Genomic DNA, 16,438 nt, shown 5'->3' on the forward strand with positions numbered 1-16,438 from the left:
CAATGACATGAGACAAAGTATATGTGAACTGCTGTATGAAAAGTGAATTTACTCTGTAAATCTTCACCCAAATCCTAAAAAAAAAAAAAAGAATGTGGCATTATTCCCCATAAACTGGCTTTATGGGCATTCTTCCAATGTTGCCTCCCCACTTTTCTCTCCCCAATCACCACACTTCATCTCACTGTGTTCTACCACTTTATTTTCTTTCTACCCAAGGTGAAGATGACCCGATGAAACAGCTCTCTGCACGGATCAGCTGTCCTGGAGGCTCCAAAGCCTATGGTTCCCACTGCTATGCCTTTTTTCTGATGCCAAAAACCTGGGTGGAGGCAGATGTATGTAGCTTGTTGTGGGGTTGGGGATCCCAGTGAAAAGTACATGGGAGACCAGAGGAGGGCAGGGAGGCCTCCATTCTCGAGAATGCCATCGGGTGAAAATGTGCACCTACATCTCTCACACACCACCCTTCTCAAATACCTTCTCCCTACACCTTCCCCAGTGAAGTCTCAATTCTCCCTTGGTATCTTCATTTCCCACACAGATGGCTTGCCAGAAGCGGTCTTCAGGACACCTTGTGTCTGTACTCAGTGTGGCTGAGGGATACTTTGTGGCCTCCCTGGTGAAAAGCACTTCAAACAACTATGCAAATGTCTGGATTGGGCTCCATGATCCTACACTGGTGAGACTGAGTTCTATCTTCCTAATTATCTCTTGAGTTTTTGTTGTCACCCACTATCAGTCTCTATCCATTGTGTCTGCCTTGGAGGTACACCATAGAATCCTGGAACTCAGGGATTCTGGGGAACATTTGGAGGAAAGAGAGGCTCTTAAGGCCAGCTAGAGAGCTGAGTTCTGTGGAGGTTCTGATCTAAACTGAAATTAATCTGCCTCTTGTCAATCTTTTTACACAATTCATGGGGCCTTGTAATTCAGTTCTCTGAGCTTCAAAGCTCTGTGTAAACTGTGCTCAGGGGATCCTCAATGAAGATCTGTTTTTGCCCTCTCTAGTACAGACATAGGAGCTTTGGTAGTAAAGTGCCTAAGAAAAAGTTCCAACATAAGGAGCTCTGGTGGCATAGTGCCTAAGGTATTTGACTGCTAAGGAGAATGGTGCCAGTTAAAATCCACCAGCCACTCTGCAGAAGGAAGACTGGGTATTCTACAAATAAAGATTTATTGCCTTAGAAAGACAAAGGGGGTCACTATGAATCTCGATCAACTCAATGGCAGGGAGTTTGGCTTGATTAGGTTTGGTTTAGTACAGACATAGTTTTTAGGACTCAAAGGGTAATTAGTAGCAAGGCCCCACTAATTGTTGTTTAACCAGTGATGGGCTACTTTGGGTATCTCTGCTGGTTGTGGCTTTGGGATTTGCCAAGAAGAGCAAGTGATTCCTAAGAGATGGTTCTTGTAGAGCATATAGAACAGCAGACCACTTAATTATTGCTGGGATTGGAATTAGTTATTCCTACCAAGGGAATCATGCAAAGGGAGTGGTGCTGACCTTACTCCTACCTGTTTCCATCCTCTACTCTATAGGGCTTGGAACCCAATGCAGGGGGATGGGAGTGGAGTAACACAGATGTGCTAAATTACTTGGCATGGGAGAGACTTCCATCCACCGTCTCAAACCCTGGTCACTGTGGGAGCCTGTCGCAAAACTCAGGTAATATGGGAGTCACTTTTTTCCCAGCCTTGCCCATCTCCTCATTCCTCTTGCCTAGGACTGATCTTCAGAGAACTTTTCTAAGCTAGTAAATTCTATGCTGTTTTTCTACTCCCATCCCCTCTCTTCTCTGCTTTCTTTGTGTCCCATTCATGTGGAGTGGGACATTGGGGAGGATGTACATTTAAATCCTTCACTAAAATCTGGCATGCCTTTCCATTGGGTTCACAATCTCCACCAACCCCATCCACCTTACCTCTCTGTCTCTGTAGGATTTCGGAGCTGGAAAGATTATAATTGTGATCAGAGGTTGCCCTATGTTTGCAAGTTCAAGGGTTAGACCAGTGGAAAGAGAACAGTATGGGCCTGTGTGATCATCATGGAGTTAAGACCGAGTGTGGAGACTCACAAAAGAAGAGAATATTCTCCTCTATATCCTCAACTTGATCTCTTCATTCTGATCCTGTCTTATCTTCCCTGTCTTCCACCTTCATTCTAGAATTTTTAAAATATATTCCATGGAATAAGTCCTCATAAGGCAGTATTAAATTTTTTTTCTGCAATTGCTTGTCTTGTGTGTTTCATTCTTTTAGCCAGGCCTTGAGAATGATAAATGGGTGGAGAAGGAAACATGGTCAGTCTCAACTATATCTAATTTCTGGCAGGTTTTGGGGAAAATGGCAAAATGTAAATTCTTAGCAGTGTATTTGTGATGACAGTTTAGCCCTATAATTGGAGGCTATGGCTTCTGGGCAGACATTATTCTCCTAAACGCTCTGTACATTCCTATAGCCCAGTTCTGATGGTGTGCACAACTGGTCTTAAGGGGCTTTGATGGTGTCTAGAGCAGTAATTCTCAAATTTACTGGGGTGAAAATCTGGCTTCAGGTTTTTTTTCTTTCTTTAATTTCCAATCTTCATTGGATTAGTTTTTTCTTTTTCTTTTTTAATAAATAAAAAATATTAACTACTTGGAATTCTATTTTTAGTTGTTATGGGTAATGTACTAGAAAGTTGTCATTTTATTTAAACAAAGAAAAAATTGAACAAACTGGAATTCTGCAGCTTTCCTTCTATCATTCAGAGAATGAGGTTGCATGGAAAACACCTTGATATCTGAAGAGACCAGTGAATAGAGAACATCATAGCTGAGGTCTAGAGTCATACATTGTTAAGAACAGTTAAGTGATTATTTTGAAAAGTCTGTAGATACACAGTATGGATTAGTGTTAAGAGTGAGAAATTTCTGGAGCCCACAGTCTTACAGAAGCTCACACTGTTTTGTGGATTGTACGTGAGAACTGTGGGTTGTCATGTTGAAGAGCCAAGAAAGGCCCTTTCATGATTTTGTGAAGGGGAAGATATAACTATTTTCAAATCTTCCCAGAAGTGTCTCCATAAAAATGGCCAACATTTCAGAGAAAAAGACTTTACCAGAGTTTTATCCCACCTAGGATGTATATTACTTACCCAACTCTATCCCACTCTAGCCTTTCCATTTTATCTAAAGTAGGTAAATAAATGCTTAAAAAATAAATAAGTAAATAAAAAGAATTGAAGGTTGCAGACCAGGGATATAAACCCACTATAAGACTGAGATTTAATCATAAGATTATTAAATGCTTCCCCTCTCTGACACAACCATATTAACAAGATTCTAGAATAATTATGGTGTATTACAGCTGAAAGAGCTGCAAAATGCAAATACTACTAAAGGAGGGTAGGAAAGTCCAAAGTAATGGGAGACAAAAATAAGAACATCATAGGAAATTTAAGTCTCTGGAACCTACCGCTATAGCAAATATGAAACATTACAACTCTTAAGAAAGACCAAACCAAACCAAACCAATTACCATCCAGTAGATTCTGATTCATGGTGATCCCATATGTGTCAGAGTAGAACTGTGCTCCATAGGATTTTAAATGACTGATTTTTAAGAAGGAGATTTCTAGGCCTTTCTGTCCAGGCATCTCTCAATCGATTCAAACAGCCAAACTTTCAATTAGTAGGTGAGTGCTTAACAATTTGCACCATTCAGGGACTCCTAAACAAATTAACATAAAACCTCACACTAATGATGTTTACCAATATATAATGAGTGACTATCAATGAGACTGAGCAATCTACTTTTGTCGTGATGCCACCTTGGAAACCCAAGGAGGTGTCTCTATGGGTCAGATCAGACTCGACAGAAGTGAGTTTGGTTTTTGGTTTTTAATCAATAACAACAACAAAAATATATGACAAGCTGAAAATTAAGAGAAATCAAAAGATAATACTAGAAATGAAAATATTGCAACAGAAATAAAGAATGTCTTTGATGCGTTCTTCACTAGTGTAGATATAGGCAAGGAAAAAATCTTTGTGAACTTGAAGATAGAAGCATTTGAAAATGTTAAAATTCTATATAAGCTTATGAATAGAAACTTCCCAAACTGATATGTAAGAATGTAAAGAGGAAAAAAGAAAATGGAATAGAACATCCAACAACTATGGGCTAATATCAGAAGTTATAGCACACATACTTAGATACCAGGAGTAAGAAAACAGATAAAAAGATATACTTGAAGTAGTAATAGCCAAAAACTTTCCAAAATTAATGACAGACTCTAAAGAACAGATCCAGGAAAATCAGAAAACACCAAACAAGATAAATACTAAAAAGTGCACGAAGGTGTATCATAGTCAGATTTCAGAAAACAAAAGATAAAGAAAATATCTACCAAGAAGAGAGAGGGCACATCTCAACTACAAAGAATCAAGGATAAAAATTGCATGGGTCTTCTTTTCAGAAACCATGCAAGCAAGATAACAGAGAGAAATATTTAAAATATTGGAAAAAAAAATCAAAACAGTAAACTAGAATTGTATAGCCAGAAAATTATCCTTCAAATGTGAAGGAGAAATAAACATATGCTCACAGAAACAAAAACTGAGAGAATTCATCACCTCATAGAGCTGCCCTGTAAGAAATTTTGAAAGATGTTCCTTAGGGAGAATGATAATGATATGTCAGAAACTTAGATCTGTCTAAAGAGAAAAAGAGTGTCAAAGATGGCATTAAAAAAGTTAAACAAAATATTTTCTTTGTCTTCTAATTGATCTAACTGCTAGTTTAAAGGAATGAAGAAATGATAGTAGCAAAACATTTGTAGACTATAACATAAAAACCGCATAAGAAATGAGAGAGAGGAATGGGCAATACTGTTTAAAGGTACCAGTACTACATGTGTTGTGTTACTTAAGATGAATTTATTGAGATGTACATTGCACACTCCAGAAGAATACTAAAAATGCTTATAAAATGAATATACTTACTATGCTGAGTGGGGGAGCTCTGGTAGCATAGTGGCTAAGGCCCTTGACTGCTAACCAGAAGGCTGGTGGTTCAAACCCAGCAGCCACTCCTCGGAAGGAATGTTGGGCAATCCTACTTCCTTAGTGATATGAGTTGGGGCCGACTCGATGGCAAACAACAACAACAACGACAACATGCTGAGTGGAGATGAAACGGAATCATATAAATCTCAGTAAAAAAAAAAAATGCTCAAAAAAGGAGAAAGAAAAAAATAAAGAAGAAATACAACAAATGGAAAACAATTACAAAAATTTCATTCCCCCAAACCCATTACCATTCTTTACAGAAAAAAAAAACTGCCATATCTTTCTCTGGGAGAGTGGTTGCTGGATTCAAATTGCCTGCCTTTTGTTTAGCAACCAAGTGCCAATCACTGTGCCACCAAAAACAAAACAAACAAACAAAAAAAGACCCACTACAATTGAAACAATGTCAGCTCATAGCAACCCCAATAAGGTTTCCAAAGCTATAAATGTTTGTGGAAATAGATTGCCTTATCTTCCTCCTGCAGAGCCACTGGTGGGTTTGACCCTCCAACTTTCTGGTTAGTAGCCAATGTTTTTCCTACTGTACCACCAGAACTCCTTCACTGTGCCACAAGTGTTCCTTAAATACATCATTATTCACTTTAAATGTGAATTATCTAAATAAACCAATTAAAAGTCAAATATTGTCAGAGTAGATTAAAAAAAAAAACTATACAAATCACTTAATAAATTTAATCAGATACATTAAAGATATAGAAATGGATAAATATACATCATACTGACATTAATTTAAAAAAGAAAAAGAGAGAAACCTAGAGCAGCTATTTTAATTCCAGACAAAGCATACTTCAGAAACATGATCAAGCTAAAAAGTGACATTGCATAATACTCCTAAAATAGGACATCAAAGTATGTGAGAAAATAAATGATAAAACTACAACAATACTTGAAGACTTCAATATACTTCTACTTGACAGATCAAGCAGTAGTAATGCACTTGACTTTCTTGATCAGAAAGATTTTTACCTGTGATTTATTGACTATGTAAAGACATTTGACTACATGGATCATAACATATCATGGACAACATTGAGAAAAGTGGTAAATACAGAACATTTAATAGTGCTCATATGGAAGTTCTACATAGACCAAGAGGCAGTCATTCAAACAGAACAAGGTGATACTGTTCTGTGGTTTAAAATAAGAAAAGATGTGTGGCAAGGCTATAGCCTTTCAGCATACATTTTCAATCTGTTTACTGAGCACATTATCTGAGAAGCTGGACTATGTAAGGAAGAATGCAGCATCAGAATTGAAGGAAGGCTCGTTAACAACCTGTGATGTGCAGATGACACAACATTTCTTGCTGAAAGCAAAGAGAACTTGAAGCACTTGATGAAGATCAAAGACTATAGCCTCGTCTTAACATAAAGAAAATAAAAATCCTCACAACTAGACTAATAAATAACCTCACAATTAATGGAGAAAATACTGAAGTTTTTAAGGATTTCATCTTACTTGGATCCTCAATCATTGCCCATGGAAGCAGCATTGAAGACATCAAATGACAAATTGCATTGGGCAACTCTACTGCAAAAGTCCTCTTTAATGTGTTAAAAGCAAAGATATCACTTTCAGGAACCAAAGACATGGTATTTTTCCTCTCCTTGCACACGTGTAAAAGTTGGATGATGCGTAAGGAAGACCAAAGAAGAATTGATGTCTTTGAATTATAATGGTCATGTAGAACATTGAATACACTACCAGAGCTCCTTTGAATATACTTGTTGTTGTTGTTATGTGCCATTGAGTCATACCCAACTCATAGTGACCCATCCTTGGGTTCCTGAGGCAGTATCACTACAGAAGTAGATTGTCCCATGTTCCTTCCAAGGAGTGGCTGGAGGGTTTGAACCTCCAGCCTTCTGGTTAGCAGTCAAGTGCCTTAGGCACTATGCTACCAGAGCTCCTAATACACTAGGGACTGAATATACTAGGGACTGCCAAAATAGCAGACAATTCTGTCTTGGATGAAGTACAGCCAGGATGCTCCTTAGCAGTGAGGAGGGTGACAGTTTGTCACCCCCTGGAGAAGGACATCATGCTTAGTAGAAGATTAGGAAAAATTAAGACCCTCAATGAGATGGAGTTATACAGTGGCTGCAAAAATGGGCTTGCACTAGTTAAGACTGTTGTCAACTTGGCTTGGCCTGGTGGAGTGTCTGGGCACCTAGAAGTAGTTATTCCCCATGGTGAGACTGATAATTACCTCCACGGTGGAACCTACTAGAGCAGCTGAGTAGGTGCTTTAGGCACATGTTCTGCTTCAAGTATATAAGAAGCAGCTTTGAGGAAGGTCTCTAGCTTTTTGGCACACTTAAACCCTTCATGTAGCCTACCACACTTTGCCAGTCTTTGGATTTTCAGTAGACTTTAATGGCCTGCCATGTAGTTGCATAACATTGAGACTGTGACTTTTAACTTGTTGAACTTGAGCTTGTCAGCCTTAGCAGCCAACAGCTGCCTGAGTGAAGCAACACCTCTAGCTTCAGTGAGCTGGGAGCAAGAGGCAGAGCTGAAGCCCAAAATCAAGGGGCTTTCACCCAGAACCTAGACCTGGCACTTTGAACATGGACATCTAGCCTCCAAAATTGTAAGAAAACAAACTCCTATTTGTTGAAGCCATCCCATTTTTGATATTTTTCTGTTAGAGCAGCATGGGGGTAACCAAAACAGGGCTCAAACATGGCAATGATTGTGAGGATGGCACAGGACCAGACAGTGTTTTGTTCTCTTGTTTATTGTGTCCCTATGAATCAGAACCATCTTTTTGGCACCTAACAATAATATACTTGACTTGTTCAGCACTACCACTGAACTTGATCAGATTTATAGAATACTCTATCAAACAACTGAAGAATACATATTGTTCCCAAGTTCACATGGCACAATCACAAAGAAAGACCATATTCTAGGCCATAAAACACATCTTAACAAGCTGCAGTGTAGTAAATTACTTAGTGTGGCTTTTCTACCCATAAGTCTTTGTAAACTCCAAGGTGGGAATTGCTGTTAGCAACTGAGGAGCTCTTGATTGCTGAAGCTATCCACCTGCATTATTTCTGTTGGGAGTGGCACAATACAATGTTCTGGGAGTTTCCCACTCTCTCTCACGTGCTTAGAATTCTGATGCTATGATTGGCTAGTTTGACCACCCTGCCGGGCTCAAAAGGAGGTCTCCTGGAGACAGAGCTCTCTCTGATTGCTGGTTGAGGAAGACATGCTGCCAAAAGAGACACGCACCATTGAAAGAGACATGCACTGCTGGGAAAGAGACCCAAGAGACACACATTGCTGAGTGAGACACCGAGGGACCAGCACTGCTGGGAAAGAGACTGTGAGAGACTGTTGGCTGAGGGACGGTGGGCTGAGAGAGAGACTGAGCATTCTTCCTGAACTTGAGTTGTAGCCTGGTGCTTCCCTAATAAACCCCATAATCCGTGAGTTCTGTGTGGCCACTGCAGCAAATTATCGAACCCAGAGGAGAGGTGGTGGGTGCTTTGGGAGGAACGGTTGGTGAAAGGTCTGGGGGGAGGCAGCATGGCTGGCCTTGTAGGAATAGGCCTTGCGCTATTGATGGTGATTCTGCCTTCCTCTTGTGGGATTATAGGAGGTCAGAACATGTGGCCTCCTTGCCGTTTTTGCACAAGCGTAAAAGGAGAGTAATCTTACTAAGTATATCTGCAGACCACAGAGCAAAAATGGCATCTGGTCAGTAGTCCTCATGCTAATTCCCTCTAGCATCTTAGTGCCTGAAAAACTAGATGCAGCAGTTTGAAATAGGGATTCTGGTGCTCTGAACAGCTCACTGAGTCAAAGTGCACCAATCTTAGGGGAGTAGGATTAGAAAGGAGAAAGGGGAAAGGGAAAAATAACAAAACTAGGGGAATCTGCCACGCAGAATGCAGACTGGCAGGTGAGAAAGGCCAGTGGAGACCTTCTTGGTTTAGGGAAGATGCCACACCACATCAGTGTACCGGCAGTCACTCTAAGGATCTACCTTCAGCATTTGCTTTTATTGGTAAACTTGTGTCTGCTGGATGCAAGTGGGCACCTCTCTGGCTCCAGCACCACTGAAACCTGAGCAGAGAGACCATTAATGCTGCAAGTGGGCAGGCTCCAGGAGGAACTCCTGCAGCAGATTGTGGAAAGGGAGAGTTGTCTTGAGCCAGCTTTTTGTCATGAAGAGGCCTGTACTTGCCTTTGTCAGTAAACTTTTGTCTGCTGGGTGCAAGCAGGCATTTCCCTGGCTCCAGTACCATTGAAACCTGACAGGAGGGAACATTGATGCCACAAGTGGGTGGTGCCTGGGAGGAACTCCTGTGGCAGATTGCAGAGTAGGGCTGTTGTCTTGGGTCAACCTTTTGGCACACAGTGACCTCAAGAGTGGGGTTTTTTCATGTGTCTAAACCTGGTGGAAAGTAGTAGCCCCCACCAACAAGAGTTTTTGCTGAACTTGAGGTGTGAGCCTATGAATAACAGTATAACATCATCATTAGCAGCCCACTCAAAGCCTTAGAAACCATCATGGCAATTGGAGCTTCCCTTCCTTCTCTCTTCCCCTCCCACCTTCTCCACCTATACCCTCACTCATCCAATAGAAAAATCACATTTGGCCACCATAATATCTGCCAACTTGAATTCTAAACTCTCTTTACAACAAACAGAGACCTACATCCACATTCCACACAGCGATTACATCATCACAAGGAAGACTGCAGAGCAACCCAGCACATCTGAATTAATAACCAAAAAAAAAAAAAAATACACCAGCTCCAACTTTTCAAAATATTAAATCATAAAACCAAGACAAAACAAATCAATACATAACCAACAGTTAAAGACAACCTCAAAATATCTAGGAAACAACAGGCAACCTCAATTCAAACAAAAACATAGGACAAGGCATTAGAAGTAAAACCCAAAAAAAGGTCTCATTAAACATGGAGGAAGAGAAGGCAATAGAATTATCTGAGAAGGAATTTAGAAGATATGTTTATAGAGCTTTACAAGAGACTAAGGAAACCTCAAACAGGAGCAAGGAGAACACTCACAGTTCCCTAGAAGAACTCAGGAAAAGCATTCAAGAACAAAATAACAAGATTAATGCACAATCAGAACTCATACAAAAACAGTAGTTAGAAATCCAGAAGAAAAATACCAAAATTACAGAATTACATAATACAGTAGAAGAACAAAAGAGTAGGATAGACCTGGCTGAAGAACACATTTCCCAACTAGAAGACAAATCCCTGGACACCAGTTTGAATGAAGAAAAATCAGAACAAAGATTTAAGATAAATGAAGAGAACCTAAGAGTTATATGGAACAACATGAAAAGAAACAACATATACCTCATTGGAATCCAGAACAAAGAGAAGCAAATAAAACCACCAAGAATATTGTGGAAGACCTACTAACAGAAAAGTTCCACCATATCATAAAGGAAGAAAATATATTTGTCCAAGAACCTCGTAAAACCCCATACAGGATAGATCCCAAGATATTAACACTGAGGCATATTATAATAAAACTCTCCAAAACCAAAGACAAAGAAAAAAATTTTGTGAGCTGCCTGGGACAAAAGAAATATTACTTATAATAATCAAACAGTTAGGCTGAGCTCTGGTTATTCAGCAGAAACCATGTGGGAAAGAAGGCAATGGGAAGGCATATATAAAACACTGAAGGAAAAGAACTTCCAAACCAAACTCCTATATCTAGCCAAATTGTCCATCAAATATGAAGGCAAAATCAAGGCACTCTCAGATAAACAGAAATCAAGGGATTTTGTGAAAACCAGGCAAGCCCTACAAGAAATGTTTAAGGAAGTCCTTCCAATAGAAAACCCACAGCAGAGATCACAAAATCAGGATACTTGACATCAAAACCAAATCAGAAATAGAAACTCAAAATAAGACAACAAAACATTATACACTAAAAATCAAGGAAACCAATCTGCACATGACAAGAGCAACTAACCTATTAGAGGGAATAAAACTTCTAGGTACAAACTTCCAAATGGAGAGGAAAATAGGACAATATCCTCATAGAAGGCACTGTTCTAAAAATATAGCATAAAGAATTCGCTCCAAGGTAACCACAGAGAAAATTAACAAAACCCCTAAGCAAATCCAGAAGGAAGGAAAACACATGGGCTTAATAAGCACAAAACGAACAATAAAGAAGAAAAGAGAGGAAGCATTTGACAACAAATCAAACTCAGCACAGAAAAGTATATGGACAAAGGAAACATCAACAAAATAACAACAACAAAAAAAAAAAAAATAGAATGACAGCAATCAATACATGTGTATCACTAATTGCATTCAATGTGAATGGACTAAATGCACTGATCAAGAGAAAGAGAGTGGCAGACTGGATAAGAAAAGAAGATTCATTGATATGCTGCCTACAAGAGACCCACTTAGACCCAAAGATAAAAATAAATTAAGAGTTCAGGGGTGGAAATAATATACCAAGCCAGTGGTAATCAAAAAAGAACAGGAGTGGCAATATTAATTTCTGATGAAATAGAAATAAAGGAAAAAATATCCTAAAAGACAAAGAAGGACATTACTTGATGCTGAAAGTGTCAGTTGGCAAAGATGTCATGAAAATAAATATTTATGCACCCAATGAAAGTGCTCCAAAATATGTGAAACAAATATGAATTGAATTAAAAGAGACAATAGACAACTCTACAATAGTAGTAGGAGACTTTAACACACCAATTTCTAAGAGGAACAGTTCAACTAAAAAAGAACTCAGCAGATACAGAAGAACTCAACATTACAAGCAACCAACTTGACCTCATAGACATATACACCCAAGAAAAGCTCAATTCACTTTCTTCTCCAGTGGACATGGATCCTTCTCCAGAATAGATCATAAGTTAGGACATAAAAGAAGTCTCAATAAATTCAAAGCATTGAAATACTACATATCATCTTCTCAGATACAATGCTATAAAATTAGAAATTAATAGTAGGAAGATCAAGGAAAAAAACATCAAATGTGGAAACTGAACAACTCACTGCTCAAAAACTACTGGATAATAGAACAAATAAAAACTGAAATAAAAAAAAGTCCTAGAAACAAACAAGAATGAAGATATATCACCAAAACTTATGGAACACAGGAAAAGCAGTACACAGAGGACAGTTTATAGCAATAAATAATATCAAAAAAGAGAAAAGAAACAAAATCAACACTCTAACTCATCAACTCCAACAACTAGAAAAAGAACAACAAAAGAATCCTACAGTATCTAAAAGTAAGGAAATAATAAAGATCATAGCAGCAATAAATAAAACAGAAAGCAAAAAAAAAAAAAAAAAAAAAAAAAAAAAAAAAAAAACATAGACAAAGTCAGGAAAACAAAGAGGTGGTTCTTTGAAAAGATTAAGAAAATCAATAAACCACTGGCAAATCTAACAAAAGAAAAGAGAGAAGATCCAAATCACAAGAAATGTAAATAAAAAGGGTGTCATTACAACAGAACCAACTGAAATAAAAACGATACTGACAGAATATCATGAAAAACTATACTCCAACAGATTTGAGAACGTAGAAGAGATAGACAAGTTTCTAGAATCACAAGACCTACCTAAACTATCCCACTCAGATATAGAAGACTTGAACAGACATATATCAAAAGAAGAAATTGAGCAGGTCATAAAAAATCTTCCCACAAAGAAAAGTCATGGCCCTGATGGCTTCACTGGAGAATTTTACCAAATATTTAGAGAAGAGTTGACACCCATACTATTCAAGCTATTCCAGAACATAGAAAAGACAGAATACTCCCAAACTCATTTTATGAAGCAAGTATAACACTAATACCAAAACCAGGGAAAGACACCACTAGAAAGGAAAACTACAGACCAATATCCCTCATGAACATAGATGCAAAAATTTTTAACAAAATTCTAGCCAAAAGAATCCAACAACATATGAAAACATTAAGACACCCTGACCAAGTGGGATTCATACTAGGTTTACAAGGATGGTTCAACATCAGAAAAACAATCAATGTAATCCACCATATAAAACAAAAGAAAATAACTGTATGATTATATCAATCAATGCAGAAAAGGCATTTGATAACATCCAACACCCGTTTCTTTTCAGAACTCTCAGCAAAATAGGGATAGAAGGGAAATTCCTTAACATAATAAAAGGCATATATGCAAAGCCAACAGCCAACATCATTAATGGAGAAAGACTCAATGCATTCCTCTTACACATGGGAACCATGTCTATTTAATATTATACTGGAAGTCCTGGCCAGGGCACTAAGGCAAAACGTGGAATGAGGGACATCATGTTCATGTCAGATGGATCTTGGGTGAAAGCAAAGAATACCAGAAAGATGTTTACTTGTGCAAAATGACTTGACTATGTGGATCATAAAAAATTATGGAAAATTTTGAGAAGAATGAGAATTCCAGAACACTTAATTTTGCTTGTGAGGAACCTGTACATAGACCAGAAGGCTGTCATTCAAAGTGAACAAGGATAGACTGAAAGATTTAAAATCAGGAAGGGAGTGAGTCAGAGTTGTAACCTTTCACCATAGTTATTCCATCTGCATGCTGCACAAATAATCTGAGAAGCTGAATTACGTGAAGATGAATGCATATGAAAATTTGAAGAGGTCTCATTAAAAACCTGCAATATGCAGGCAATAAAACCTTATTTTCTGAAAATGAAGATGACTTGAAGCACTTACTGATGAAGACTGAAGACTACAGTATACAGTATGGATTACACACCAACATAAAGAAAATGAAAATCCTCACAAATGAACCAATAAGCAGCATCAGGATAAACGGAGAAAAAATTGAAGTTGTCAAACATTTCTTATTGGATCAACAATCAACACCAATGGAAGCAGCAGTCAAGGAATCAGATGATATATTGCACTGGGCAAATCTGCTGCAAAATACCTCTTTAAAGTGCTGAAGAGAAAAGATGTGTCTTTCAAAACTAAGGTGCACCTAACCTACACCCTGGTATTTTCAATAGTGTCATATGCATGTAAAAGGTGGACAGTGAATAAAGAAGACTGAAGAAGAGTTGATGCTTTTGAGTTGTGGTGCTGGCAAGTAATACTGAAGGTACCATCGACTGCCAGAAGAACTAACAAATCTGTCCTGAAAGAATTGCAGTTGGGTTGCTTCTTGAAAGTGAGAATGGTCACACTTTATCTTACCTACTTGTTGATGTTGTCAGAAGGGACCATTTCCTGGAGATAGATATCATGCTTGGTGAAGTGCAGGGTCGGTGAAAAAGGGAAGGCCCTCAATAAGATCGACTGACAAAATGGCTGCAATGATGGCCTCAGGTATAGCAAAGATTATGAAGCTGGCGCAGGCCTCAGCAGTGCTTTGTTCTGTTGTACATAATGTTGTTATGAGTTGGAGCTGACTCAAGGGCACCTAACAACAGCAGCATAACTGCCATTCATTCATTTTCACTGCTATAATGGTAATTCTTTATTTATTTGAGCCATACAGATATTTTTCTGTTTTCCTGTCAATGAATATTTGACTTATTTTTAACTTTTTTTCATTATACATTATGGTACTATGATCATTTCTTTATGTACTTCTTCCCAGATATTTACAAGTTATATATTCCTAAGTGTGAAATGGTTGCATGTTAGGCATAAGAAAATGCCAGTTTTCCCAAGTGGTTGTATCAATTTTCACCCATACCAGCAGCAGTATGGGTGGCTCATTGCTCCATACCCTTGCTAAAATTTTGGAATGTGAAACTTCCACTTGTGTTATTATAATGAATGTGAAATTATGCCTCACTATGGTTTTAATTTGAATGCCATTCACTGTTAATGAGGCTGACATACTGTTGTGCATGTATTGACCACACTGCTTCCTCTTTAAACGTATGTTTTTGCTCTTTTATTCTAATGTATGTATTATAGTTTTTTTCATAGTTTTTTTTTCTTTTTTTTAATCTTGTGAACACGTTGTTGTTGTTGTTGCTACGTGCTGTCAAGTCAGACCCGACTCATAGAAACCCCTCCTTGGGTTTCTGAGGCAGTATCACTATGGAAGTAGATTGTGCCATCTTCTATGCGAGGAGTGGCTGGTGGGTTTGAACCGCCAGCCTTCTGGTTAGCAGTCAAGTGCCTTAGCCACTATACTACCAGAGCTCCCTCTTATGAACATACTAGATATTAATTCTTTGTAAGTTATGTGTATCAAAATCATTTTAGCTCATTTGTTCCTTGTCTTTTACATTTTATTGTATATTATATTCATGTTAATTTGAATACAATCAAACTTAGCAATATTTTTTGTAAGTTGTGATTTTTGTGTTTAAGAGACCACTCCCTAACTTAAAGTCAAAAATACGTATTTTAATATTCTCTCATGAAGTTTTAAAGTTTTATTTTTCACATTTAAATGATCAGTTCCCCTGGATTGTTATTGTTCTTGCTATTATTGTTTCATTCTTCATATGATATGAGATAGGAATCTTTTTTTTTTTTTTCCTCAAGGTGGATAATTGCACTCCATATTTTGAGTTTCAATATATCATATTTATGGTTCTGGGCTCTGTCTCTGGTCACTCCTCAAGTATGCTATTCCTGCACCAACACTACATTGTATTAATGTGTCCTTGTGTGGTCAAATATTCTTTTCCCATTCTTGGGCCTTTACTCTTTCCTATGAATTTAAAAAATAATTAAGAATTATTAAAAAAAAAAATCTGCTGGTATTCTAATTGCAGATTCACAGATAAATATAGAAGGGTAACCTCTTTAAGGTATTAAATACTTCTTTTACAAATATAGCAGATTTATCTAAATATTTAGGTATCCTTTATATAGTTTAGGAGGCCTGTTGGACTAGTGTGTGAGGCATTTGGCTGCTAACCAGAAGAGCTGCCATTGAAACCCACCAGCTGCTCCATGAGAGGAAGATGAGGCAATCTACTTCCATAAAAATTTACAGCCTTGGAAACCTAATGGGGATCTCTGTAAGTTGGAACAAACTTGATGGCAGTGGACTTGGTTTTGGTTTATACAGTTTAAATATGTTCTATGAAATTTTGATTCTATCAGTTATATTCCTAAGTGATAATTTCCTTGCTCTTAAAAATGGTACTTCTTTAAAATACCTTTCATAACTTTGCTGCTGGAATACAAAAATTAAATTGACATTTATATGTTGATCTCATGTTTCTCTTGCTTGCTTAATTCGACCATTAAATGTCATAATTTAGAGATTCTTTTGAACTATCTATGCTTTTGGATTTTCATGCCAAATTACAATTCTGTTTACTCTTTTCTAGTTTTGATTTTTCCTCTTTTTGTCTGAGTACCCCTTCAA

General features: G+C 37.8%; 1 protein-coding gene across 1 annotated transcript in view; it reads left to right on the plus strand.

Annotated features, from left to right (window-relative positions):
• The window catches only part of LOC103202575 (regenerating islet-derived protein 3-gamma-like), a 42,152-nt gene extending 40,143 nt beyond the window's left edge, over positions 1–2,009 (plus strand). Inside the window, exons 2-5 of the mRNA XM_007947470.1 lie at positions 220–338; positions 545–682; positions 1,543–1,669; positions 1,942–2,009. Of these exons, the coding sequence (XP_007945661.1) occupies positions 220–338; positions 545–682; positions 1,543–1,669; positions 1,942–2,009 (452 nt within the window). The remainder of the gene's footprint in view (positions 1–219; positions 339–544; positions 683–1,542; positions 1,670–1,941) is intronic.
• The last annotated feature ends 14,429 nt before the right edge of the window (positions 2,010–16,438 follow it).

The sequence above is a fragment of the Orycteropus afer genome, unplaced genomic scaffold, assembly GCF_000298275.1.
Source record: "Orycteropus afer afer isolate SDZICR_OR568_19922 unplaced genomic scaffold, OryAfe1.0 scaffold00186, whole genome shotgun sequence".
In the NCBI taxonomy this organism is placed as follows: domain Eukaryota; kingdom Metazoa; phylum Chordata; class Mammalia; order Tubulidentata; family Orycteropodidae; genus Orycteropus; species Orycteropus afer.